The following is a 12,413-nucleotide window of genomic DNA, read 5'->3' as shown; positions in this document are numbered from 1 at the left end:
ACAGGAGAGAGGAGACAGCCTACAGAAGGGCCCCCCCACACAGGAGAGAGGAGACAGCCTACAGAAGGGGGCCCCCCCACACAGGAGAGAGGAGACAGCCTACAGAAGGGGCCCCCCACACAGGAGAGAGGAGACAGCCTACAGAAGGGGGCCCCCCACACAGGAGAAAGGAAAGCCTACAGAAGGGGCCCCCCACACAGGAGAAAGGAAAGCCTACAGAAGGGGCCCCCCCACACAGGAGAAAGGAAACAGCCTACAGAAGGGGCCCCCCCACACAAGAGAGAGGAGACAGCCTACAGAAGAGGCCCCCCCACACAAGAGAGAGGAGACAGCCTAAAGAAGAGGCCCCCCACACAAGAGAGAGGAGACAGCCTAAAGAAGAGGCCCCCCCACAGAGGAGAGAGGAGACAGCCTACAGAAGAGGCCCCCCCACACAGGAGAGAGGAGACAGCCTACAAAAGAGGCCCCCCACACAGGAGAGAGGAGACAGCCTACAGAAGAGGCCCCCCACACAGGAGAGAGGAGACAGCCTACAGAGAGGCCCCCCCACACAAGAGAGAGGAGACAGCCTACAGAAGAGGCCCCCCACACAGGAGAGAGGAGACAGCCTACAAAAGAGGCCCCCCACACAGGAGAGAGGAGACAGCCTACAGAAGGGGCCCCCCACACAGGAGAGGAGACAGCCTACAGAAGAAGGCCCCCCACACAGGGAGAGAGGAGACAGCCTACAGATGAGGCCCCCCACACAGGAGAGCGGAGACCGCCTACAGATGAGGCCCCCCACACAGGAGAGCGGAGACAGCCTACAGATGAGGCCCCCCCCCACAGCGACACACAGGAGAGAGGAGACAGCCTACAGAAGACGGCCCCCCACACAGGAGAGAGGAGACAGCCTACAGAAGGGGCCCCCCCCACAGGAGAGAGGAGACAGCCTACAGAAGGGGCCCCCCCACACAGGAGAGAGGAGACAGCCTACAGAAGGGGCCCCCCACACAGGAGAGAGGAGACAGCCTACAGAAGGGGCCCCCCACACAGGAGAGAGGAGACAGCCTACAGAAGGGGCCCCCCACACAGGAGAGAGGAGACAGCCTACAGAAGGGGCCCCCCACACAGGAGAGAGGAGACAGCCTACAGAAGGGGCCCCCCCACACAGGAGAGAGGAGACAGCCTACAGAAGGGGCCCCCCACACAGGAGAGGAGGAGACAGCCTACAGAAGAGGCCCCCCACACAGGAGAGAGGAGACCGCCTACAGAAGAGGCCCCCCACACAGGAGAGAGGAGACAGCCTACAGAAGAGGCCCCCCACACAGGAGAGAGGAGACAGCCTACAGAAGAGGCCCCCCCACACAGGAGAGAGGAGACAGCCTACAGAAGGGGCCCCCCACACAGAGGAGACAGCCTACAGAAGGGGCCCCCCACACAGAGGAGACAGCCTACAGAAGGGGCCCCCCCACACAGAGGAGAAGAGGAGACAGCCTACAGAAGGGGCCCCCCCCACACAGAGGAGAGAGGAGACAGCCTACAGAAGGGGCCCCCCCACACAGAGGAGAGAGGGAGACAGCCTACAGATGAGCCCCCCCTCACACAGGAGAGAGGAGACAGCCTACAGAAGGGGGCCCCCCCCACACACACAGGAGAGAGGAGGCAAACGGGGTAATATATGGGGTTGATACCAGATGTGTAATGTCACCCTGGCATCAAGCCCAGCAATTAGTGATGTCACGGCGTCTATTTGATACCAGACATAACTAATTGACAGTAACAGTAACTTTTCCTACCCTCTGTCTGTCATCATTTATGCTGCTATGGACAAAGACTTTTTTTTAATATGATTGAAATAAAGACTAAAGAAACTTTATCTACTACAACTTTGGCTCGCTGGATTCATCTCTTCTATACAGAAGGAGTGCACCCCCAGACTAGTGATAAGCGGCCTACAGAGAAGAGCGCCCCCCCCCAGTGGAGTGAGAAGCCGGACTACAGGAGAGTCCCGCCCAAAGGACAGAGGAGCCAGCCTACAGAAAGAACGCCCCAACCAAAGGAGTGAGGGAGCCAACCTACAAAAAGAACAGCCTACAGAAGGGGCCCCACACACACACACACACACACACACACACACAGGAGAGAGGAGACAATCTACAGAAGGGGCCACACACACACACACACACAGGACAGAGGAGACAACCTACAGAAGGGGCCCCACACACACAGGAGAGCGGAGACAACCTACAGAAGGGGAACCCACACACACACACACACACACACACACACACACACAGGAGAGCGGAGGACAACCTACAGAAGGGGCCCCACACACACACAGGAGAGAGGAGAAAGCCTACAGAAGAGCCCCCCCCCCACACACACACACAGGAGAGAGGAGAAAGCGTACAGAAGGGGCCCCACACACACAGGAGAAAGGAGACAGCCTACAGAAGAGCCCACACACACAGGAGAGAGCCTACAGAAGGGGCCCCCACACACAGGAAAGAGGAGACAGCCTACAGAAGAGCCCTCCCCCCCCCACACACACAGGAGAGAGGAGACAGCCTACAGAATGGGCCCCCCACACATAGGAGAGAGGAGACAGCCTACAGAAGGGGCCCCCCACACACAGGAGAGAGGAGACAGCCTACAGAAGGGGCCCCCCCACACACAAGAGAGAGGAGACAACCTACAGAGGGGCCCCCCACACACAAGAGAGGAGACAGCCTACAGAAGGGGCCCCCCACACACAAGAGAGAGGAGACAGCCTACAGAAGGGGCCCCCCACACAGGAGAGAGGAGACCGCCTACAGAAGAGGCCCCCCACACAGGAGAGAGGAGACAGCCTACAGAAGAGGCCCCCCACACAGGAGAGAGGAGACAGCCTACAGAAGAGGCACCTCCCACACAGGAGAGAGGAGAGCCTACAGAAGGGGCCCCCCCACACACGAGAGAGGAGACAGCCTACAGAAGGGGCCCCCCCACACACAAGAGAGAGGAGACAACCTACAGAAGGGGGCCCCCCCACACACAAGAGAGAGGAGACAGCCTACAGAAGGGGCCCCCCACACACAAGAGAGAGGAGACAGCCTACAGAAGGGGCCCCCCACACACAAGAGAGAGGAGACAGCCTACAGAAGGGGCCCCCCACACAGGAGAGAGAGGAGAGCCTACAGAAGGGGCCCCCCACACACAGAGAGAGGAGACAGCCTACAGAAGGGGCCCCCCACACACAAGAGAGAGGAGACAACCTACAGAAGGGGCCCCCACACACAGGAGAGAGGAGACAGCCTACAGAAGGGGCCCCCCACACACAGGAGAGAGGAGACAGCCTACAGAAGGGGCCCCCCACACAGGAGAGAGGAGACAGCCTACAGAAGGGCCCCCCACACAGGAGAGAGGAGACAGCCCTACAGAAGGGGCCCCCCACACAGGAGAGAGGAGACAGCCTACAGAAGGGGCCCCCCACACAGGAGAGAGGAGACAGCCTACAGAAGGGGCCCCCCACACAGGAGAAAGGAAACAGGCCTACAGAAGGGGCCCCCACACAAGAGAGCAGGAGACAGCCTACAGAAAGAGGCCCCCCACACAGGAGAGAGGAGACAGCCTACAAAAGAGGCCCCCCACACAGGAGAGAGGAGACAGCCTACAGAAGAGGCCCCCCACACAGGAGCGAGGAGACAGCCTACAGAAGAGGCCCCCCCACACAAGAGAGAGGAGACAGCCTACAGAAGAGGACCCCCACACAGGAGAGAGGAGACAGCCTACAAAAGAGGCCCCCCACACAGGAGAGACAGAGAGACAGCCTACAAAAGAGGCCCCCGCCCACACAGGAGAGAGGAGACCAGCCTACAGAAGAGGCCCCCCACACAAGGAGCGAGGAGACAGCCTACAGAAGAGGCCCCCCACACAAGAGAGAGGAGACAGCCTACGCCCCCCACACAGGAGAGAGGAGACAGCCTACAGAAGGGGCCCCCCACACAGGAGAGAGGAGACAGCCTACAGAAGAGGCCCCCCACACAGGAGAGAGGAGACAGCCTACAGAAGAGGCCCCCACACAGGAGAGAGGAGACAGCCTACAGAAGAGGCCCCCCACACAGGAGAGAGGAGACAGCCTACAGATGAGGCCCCCCACACAGGAGAGAGGAGACAGCCTACAGACGAGGCCCCCCACACAGGAGAGCGGAGACAGCCTACAGATGAGGCCCCCCCCCCACACACAGGAGAGAGGAGAGCCTACAGAAGGGGCCCCCCACACACGAGAGAGGAGACAGCCTACAGAAGGGGCCCCCCACACACAAGAGAGAGGAGACAACCTACAGAAGGGGCCCCCACACACAGGAGAGAGGAGACAGCCTACAGAAGGGGCCCCCACACACAGGAGAGAGGAGACAGCCTACAGAAGGGGCCCCCCACACAGGAGAGAGGAGACAGCCTACAGAAGGGGCCCCCCACACAGGAGAGAGGAGACAGCCTACAGAAGGGGCCCCCCACACAGGAGAGAGGAGACAGCCTACAGAAGGGGCCCCCACACAGGAGAAAGGAAACAGCCTACAGAAGGGGCCCCCCACACAAGAGAGAGGAGACAGCCTACAGAAGAGGCCCCCCCACACAGGAGAGAGGAGACAGCCTACAAAGAGGCCCCCCACACAGGAGAGAGGAGACAGCCTACAGAAGAGGCCCCCCACACAGGAGCGAGGAGACAGCCTACAGAAGAGGCCCCCCACACAAGAGAGAGGAGACAGCCTACAGAAGAGGACCCCCCACACAGGAGAGAGGAGACAGCCTACAAAAGAGGCCCCCACACAGGAGAGAGGAGACAGCCTACAGAAGAGGCCCCCCCACACAGGAGCGAGGAGACAGCCTACAGAAGAGGCCCCCCACACAAGAGAGAGGAGACAGCCTACAGAAGAGGACCCCCACACAGGAGAGAGGAGACAGCCTACAAAAGAGGCCCCCCACACAGGAGAGAGGAGACAGCCTACAGAAGGGGCCCCCCACACAGGAGAGAGGAGACAGCCTACAGAAGAGGCCCCCCACACAGGAGAGAGGAGACAGCCTACAGAAGAGGCCCCCCACACAGGAGAGAGGAGACAGCCTACAGAAGAGGCCCCCCACACAGGAGAGAGGAGACAGCCTACAGATGAGGCCCCCCACACAGAGAGAGGAGACAGCCTACAGACGAGGCCCCCCACACAGGAGAGAGGAGACAGCCTACAGAAGAGGCCCCCCACACAGGAGAGAGGAGACAGCCTACAGAAGGGCCCCCCCCCACAGGAGAGAGGAGACAGCCTACAGAAGGGGCCCCCCCACACAGGAGAGAGGAGACAGCCTACAGAAGGGGCCCCCCACACAGGAGAGAGGAGACAGCCTACAGAAGGGGCCCCCCACACAGGAGAGAGGAGACAGCCTACAGAAGGGGCCCCCCACACAGGAGAGAGGAGACAGCCTACAGAAGGGGCCCCCCACACAGGAGAGAGGAGACAGCCTACAGAAGGGGCCCCCCACACAGGAGAGAGGAGACCGCCTACAGAAGGGGCCCCCCACACAGGAGAGAGGAGACAGCCTACAGAAGGGGCCTCCCACACAGGAGAGAGGAGACAGCCTACAGAAAGGGGCCCCCCACACACAAGAGAGAGGAGACAGCCTACAGAAGGGGCCCCCCACACAGGAGAGAGGAGAGCCTACAGAAGGGGCCCCCCACACACGAGAGAGGAGACAGCCTACAGAGGGGCCCCCCACACACAAGAGAGAGGAGACAACCTACAGAAGGGGCCCCCACACACAGGAGAGAGGAGACAGCCTACAGAAGGGCCCCCCACACACAGGAGAGGGGAGGGAGGAGACAGCCTACAGAAGGGGCCCCCCGCACAGGAGAGAGGAGACAGCCTACAGAAGGGGCCTCCCACACAGGAGAGAGGAGACAGCCTACAGAAGGGGCCCCCCACACACAAGAGAGAGGAGACAGCCTACAGAAGGGGCCCCCACACAGGAGAGAGGAGAGCCTACAGAAGGGGCCCCCCACACACGAGAGAGGAGACAGCCTACAGAAGGGGCCCCCCACACACAAGAGAGAGGAGACAACCTACAGAAGGGGCCCCCACACACAGGAGAGAGGAGACAGCCTACAGAAGGGGCCCCCACACACAGGAGAGAGGGAGACAGAGAGGAGACAGCCTACAGAAGGGGCCCCCCACACAGGAGAGAGGAGACAGCCTACAGAAGGGGCCCCCCACACAGGAGAGAGGAGACAGCCTACAGAAGGGGCCCCCCACACAGGAGAGAGGAAACAGCCTACAGAAGGGGCCCCCCACACAGGAGAGAGGAAACAGCCTACAGAAGGGGCCCCCACACAGGAGAGAGGAAACAGCCTACAGAAGGGGCCCCCCACACAGGAGAGAGGAAACAGCCTACAGAAGGGGCCCCCCACACAGGAGAGAGGAGACAGCCTACAGAAGGGGCCCCCCACACAGGAGAGAGGAGACAGCCTACAGAAGGGGCCCCCCACACAGGAGAGAGGAGACAGCCTACAGAAGGGGCCCCCCACACAGGAGAGAGGAGACAGCTTACAGAAGGGGCCCCCCACACAGGAGAGAGGAGACAGCCTACAGAAGAGGCCCCCCACACAGGAGAGAGGAGACAGCCTACAGAAGGGGCCCCCCCACACAGGAGAGAGGAGACAGCCTACAGAAGGGGCCCCCCACACAGGAGAGAGGAAACAGCCTACAGAAGGGGCCCCCCACACAGGAGAGAGGAGACAGCCTACAGAAGGGGCCCCCACACAGGAGAGAGGAGACAGCCTACAGAAGGGGCCCCCCACACAGGAGAGAGGAGACAGCCTACAGAAGGGGCCCCCCCACACAGGAGAGAGGAGACAGCCTACAGAAGAGGCCCCCCACACAGGAGAGAGGAGACCGCCTACAGAAGAGGCCCCCCACACAGGAGAGAGGAGACAGCCTACAGAAGAGGCCCCCCACACAGGAGAGAGGAGACAGCCTACAGAAGGGGCCCCCACACAGGAGACAGCCTACAGAAGGGGCCCCCCACACAGAGGAGACAGCCTACAGAAGGGGCCCCCCACACAGAGGAGACAGCCTACAGAAGGGCCCCCCACACAGGAGAGGAGACAGCCTACAGAAGGGGCCCCCACACAGAGGAGACAGCCTACAGAAGAGGCCCCCCACACAGGAGAGAGAAGACAGCCTACAAAAGAGGCCCCCCACACAGGAGAGAGGAGACAGCCTACAGAAGAGGCCCCCCACACAGGAGAGAGGAGACAGCCTACAGAAGAGGCCCCCCACACAGGAGAGAGGAGACAGCCTACAGAAGGGGCCCCCCACACAGGAGACAGCCTACAGAAGGGGCCCCCCACACAGAGGAGACAGCCTACAGAAGGGGCCCCCCACACAGAGGAGACAGCCTACAGAAGGGGCCCCCCACACAGGAGAGAGGAGACAGCCTACAGAAGGGGCCCCCCACACAGAGGAGACAGCCTACAGAAGAGGCCCCCCACACAGGAGAGAGAAGACAGCCTACAAAAGAGGCCCCCCACACAGGAGAGAGGAGACAGCCTACAGAAGAGGCCCCCCCACACAGGAGAGAGGAGACAGCCTACAGAAGAGGCCCCCCACACAGGAGAGAGGAGACAGCCTACAGAAGAGGCCCCCCACACAGGAGAGAGGAGACAGCCTACAGAAGAGGCCCCCCACACAGGAGAGAGGAGACAGCCTACAGAAGAGGCCCCCCACACAGGAGAGAGGAGACAGCCTACAGAAGAGGCCCCCCACACAGGAGAGAGGAGACAGCCTACAGATGAGGCCCCCCACACAGGAGAGAGGAGACAGCCTACAGATGAGGCCCCCCACACAGGAGAGCGGAGACAGCCTACAGATGAGGCCCCCCACACAAGAGAGAGGAGACAGCCTACAGATGAGGCCCCCCACACAGGAGAGAGGAGACAGCCTACAGATGAGGCCCCCCACACAGGAGAGAGGAGACAGCCTACAGATGAGGCCCCCCACACAGGAGAGCGGAGACAGCCTACAGATGAGGCCCCCCACACAGGAGAGAGGAGACAGCCTACAGAAGGGGCCCCCCACACAGGAGAGAGGAGACAGCCTACAGAAGGGGCCCCCCACACAGGAGAGAGGAGACAGCCTACAGAAGGGGCCCCCCACACAGGAGAGAGGAGACAGCCTACAGAAGGGGCCCCCCACACAGGAGAGAGGAGACAGCCTACAGAAGGGGCCCCCCACACAGGAGAGAGGAGACAGCCTACAGAAGGGGCCCCCCACACAGGAGAGAGGAGACAGCCTACAGATGAGGCCCCCCACACAAGAGAGAGGAGACAGCCTACAGAAGGGGCCCCCCACACAGAGGAGACAGCCTACAGAAGGGGCCCCCCACACAGAGGAGACAGCCTACAGAAGGGGCCCCCCACACAGAGGAGACAGCCTACAGAAGGGGCCCCCCACACAGAGGAGACAGCCTACAGAAGGGGCCCCCCACACAGAGGAGAGAGGAGACAGCCTACAGAAGGGGCCCCCCCACACAGAGGAGAGAGGAGACAGCCTACAGAAGGGGCCCCCCCACACAGAGGAGAGAGGAGACAGCCTACAGAAGGGGCCCCCCCACACAGAGGAGAGAGGAGACAGCCTACAGAAGGGGCCCCCCCACACACAGGAGAGAGGAGACAGCCTACAGAAGAGGCCCCCCACACAGGAGAGAGAAGACAGCCTACAGAAGGGGCCCCCCACACAGGAGAGAGGAGACAGCCTACAGAAGGGGCCCCCCACACAGGAGAGAGGAGACAGCCTACAGAAGGGGCCCCCCACACAGAGGAGAGAGGAGACAGCCTACAGAAGGGGCCCCCCACACAGGAGAGAGGAGAGCCTACAGAAGAGGCCCCCCACACAGGAGAGAGGAGACAGCCTACAGAAGAGGCCCCCCACACAGGAGATAGGAGACAGCCTACAGAAGAGGCCCCCCACACAGGAGAGAGGAGACAGCCTACAGAAGAGGCCCCCCACACAGGAGATAGGAGACAGCCTACAGAAGAGGCCCCCCACACAGGAGATAGGAGACAGCCTACAGAAGGGGCCCCCCACACAGGAGAGAGGAGACAGCCTACAGAAGAGGCCCCCCACACAGGAGAGAGGAGACAGCCTACAGAAGGGGCCCCCAGGGGTCACGGCTGCCGCGGCCTCTCACCTGGTCCGGTACCACATGGCCGCCTTTCTTCTCGTTCTGCATCAGCAGCCGGTAGCTGAACTCGGCGCAGCTCTCGTCGGTGGGGTCGCTCAGCGTCAGCTCCAGCCGGATGGTGCTCTTGCTGCTCGGCTTCTCGTCCTCCGCTTTACTGTTGGCCTTGGCAGGGCCGGAGCCGGCGTCCCTGACCGGAGCAGAGGCGGTGGCCGCTTCTCGTAGCGGCCGCTGGAGCGGGGTCAGTGAGGGAGGCCGCTGCTGCATCCCTGGAGGCTGGGGGCGCGTTACCGGGGGGCGCTGAGCTGCCGCCGGAGGAGTCCGCTGCTGCTCCGCTATCAGGCTGCCTGCAGTCTCGCGTGGCTTCACGGGTGACAGACTAACAAACGGCACCCTGCGCGGCTCCGCCATTCTCTACCTGTGCGGCCCCTGTAGCGCCTCTATGCCAGTGGCCTGTAAGCCGCTTTGCTTGTCCCTTTACTGCGAGCCCGTGTAGCCGGAGCGCTGGTGACGGCAAAACTCCTAGGTCCGACCGGCCGCCACCAGCTTCATTATATTAACTATCCTATGCGTCGCCGCCATCTTGGACCCCACATAAATAATAACAGGGCCGCTCTTCAAAGCGCATGCGCTCAGAGGTCGCCGGGTAGGGGCGTGAGTCAACGTCATCACGTAGCGCTTTCTCCTCGTTTTGCATTTGTTTGGACGTGGTGACGAATCTTACGCTGCCGCTGACGTTGGAATCGCATATGTTGTCAAGACAACGAGGACGCTGCGCTCCTCACTCCTGCAAGTGCGGCGGATTGGTGGGGTTGTGCGGCCGTGTCCACCGCTGGGGCCTCTCCTGATCCCCGCTTCCCCCAGCGGCCAGGACCCTGCCCCGAATGTGGGGAGTGGTCCTGAGACGTTGGGGGGGGGGTTATTATTATTTATTTTTTAAAGCATTTTCAACCCCTAATTTTTTTTCAATTCTGACCAAATTTGGCTTAAATAGAGTGCGGGCACCATGGCACATTTGCAGGGCCCCTAAGGTCTACACAGGGCCGGCTCCAGGTTTTTGTGGACCCCTAGCAAAAAAGTATCTGTGGGCCCCATGCACACATAGAAACACACATGAACAGATACGTACACATACAGGAATGCAATATATAAAGCTGAGTGTATGTATGTATATCCGCTAAAGGAATCCGCATCGTTGCATTTACAATCACGAAATTTTGCACAGACACCCCATGTGACTCAGGGAACGTCATGGACTATGTTTTGATGGGAAAATTTAACCCCGCGCTTTACAGTTACTCTCCAAAAATTTTGCCTCCATTAGAGTCAATGGAGCTGGAAGCCACAGGTTATTAATAGCAGCTCTCATTGGTTGCTATAGGAACAAAAGACATTCATAGTATAACAAGCTTATGTATGAGGTAATATGATATCGGTGGAGAAGGATAGAGACAGACAGACAAAGAGACAGGCAGACAGACACAGACAGGAAAAGAGCCAGACACAGACAGACAGAGAAACAAATAGACAGAAAGAGACAGACGGGGAAAGAGACAGGGAAAGACAGACCTGGAAAGAGACAGACGGGTAATGAGACGAACCTGGAAAGAGACAAACCTGAAAAGAGACAGACAAGGAAAGAGACACAGAGACAGGCAGACAGGGAAAGTGACAGACAGCAAAAGAGACAAAGACATACGGGGAAAGAGACAGAGAGAGAGAGAGACAGACATGGAAAGAGACACAGAGATAGAGACAGGCAGACGGAAAGTGACAGGCAGCAAAAGAGACAGACGGGGAAAGAGAGAGACAGACAGAAACAGACAGAGAAACAGACAGACAGAGAGATAGAGAAAGAGACAGACAGGGAAAGAGACAGACGGGCAAAGAGATAGACGGGTAAAGAGACAGACCTGGAAAGAGACAAACCTGGAAAGAGATAGAGACACAGTGGGGTTTTATGCTTGGTCAGAAACTGTTTGTGCACATGGCAGGGCTCAGAAAGCAGACAGCGCTATTTAATTTTTGGAACGCAAATTTGGACAATGTGTTGCATTTGCAGAGCTCCTGAGGTGCCAAAATTTTAGAAACAGCTTCATATGACCCCGTTTGGCAAATTAAACCTTGTAATGAATTCATCTATTGGTATGATGAGTGTTTTTAATCCACAAATCACATAGAATTTTATTAGTTTGGGCGATCAAAACTAAAAACTTAGGGTTATTCCGCTAAAACTGTACTATAGCCTCAACCTTTTAATTTACACAAAGGGTAACAGGAGAAAATGGATAGGATAATTTGTTATGCAATTTTTACTGTGCTTGGCTGTATACTACTATTTGAGTACACAGCGAGGATCATATGGGAAGGAGCGTGACTTGGTATTTAGAACGCAGATTCCATTTGAATAGATTGTGGCCTCCATTAGCCGAGCCTCTGAGGTGCCAGATCAGCAAAAATCCCACAAGTGAGCCTATATTGGAAACATCACTGCGTAAGGAATTAATCTAAGGGTGTAGTGAGTATTTGAACCCACCAGTGCCACACAGAATTTTATAACATTAATACGTGCAAATATCACATTTTAGTGGTAACAATTTTCATTTTTTTATTAGCTGTAAATTTGTCAGTTAAACAAGGGTTAAAAGGTGAAAATGGACCCCACAATTTATTGTGCAATTTCCCCCTGAACACAGTGATGCCTTATAGGTCATCAGAAACCTCGGTTTGGCCACACGGCAGGGCTGAGCAGGAAGGAGCGCTATTTGACTTTTAAAGCACAGATTTTGCTAGAATAGAGTCCTTAAATGGAACCTGTCAAGTGCAATATGCACCTAGGACCACGAGCAGTTCTGAATGTATATTGCTAATCCCTCCCTAACCGACCCTGTATACACTAGCATCGATAAATACATCTTTAGAAAAAGTATTCCTAAAGTTCTCTTTATCTTATGCTAATGAGCACAAGGACTACTCTCAAGGGCGTTTCTCCCCTTAGCTAGTTGGCCACATAGCATGTTAGCATGCCCTGTGGGTGTAGTAACATGCTAATGAATATGCAGCGATGTCACACATACCTCACTGTTCATGGCGGCCTACAGAGGATGGCTGAGTACTGGGCATGATCCAGAGTACCTGAGGCTTCCAATCATGCGCACTAAACTGATGCCGGGTGTAAGCTTCCCGGCTTTAGTGAGGTATAGTGCGCATGACCGGAAATGCTGAGG

The 12,413-nt window shown here is 58.2% G+C and overlaps 1 protein-coding gene across 2 annotated transcripts in view; it reads right to left on the bottom strand.

Annotated features, from left to right (window-relative positions):
• UBN2 (ubinuclein 2) overlaps positions 1 to 9,781 on the bottom strand; it is a 228,306-nt gene extending 218,525 nt beyond the window's left edge. For both annotated transcript variants that reach the window (XM_075321912.1, XM_075321913.1), the window contains exon 1: positions 9,196 to 9,781. In XM_075321912.1, coding sequence (XP_075178027.1) covers positions 9,196 to 9,597 — 402 coding nt within the window. In that variant the 5' untranslated portion in view covers positions 9,598 to 9,781. The remainder of the gene's footprint in view (positions 1 to 9,195) is intronic.
• Positions 9,782 to 12,413: the final 2,632 nt, after the last annotated feature.

This window comes from Anomaloglossus baeobatrachus, chromosome 8 (assembly GCF_048569485.1).
Source record: "Anomaloglossus baeobatrachus isolate aAnoBae1 chromosome 8, aAnoBae1.hap1, whole genome shotgun sequence".
In the NCBI taxonomy this organism is placed as follows: Eukaryota; Metazoa; Chordata; class Amphibia; order Anura; family Aromobatidae; genus Anomaloglossus; species Anomaloglossus baeobatrachus.
Note: the sequence above shows the minus strand (reverse complement) of the source record. Positions and strands in the feature narration are given on the sequence as shown.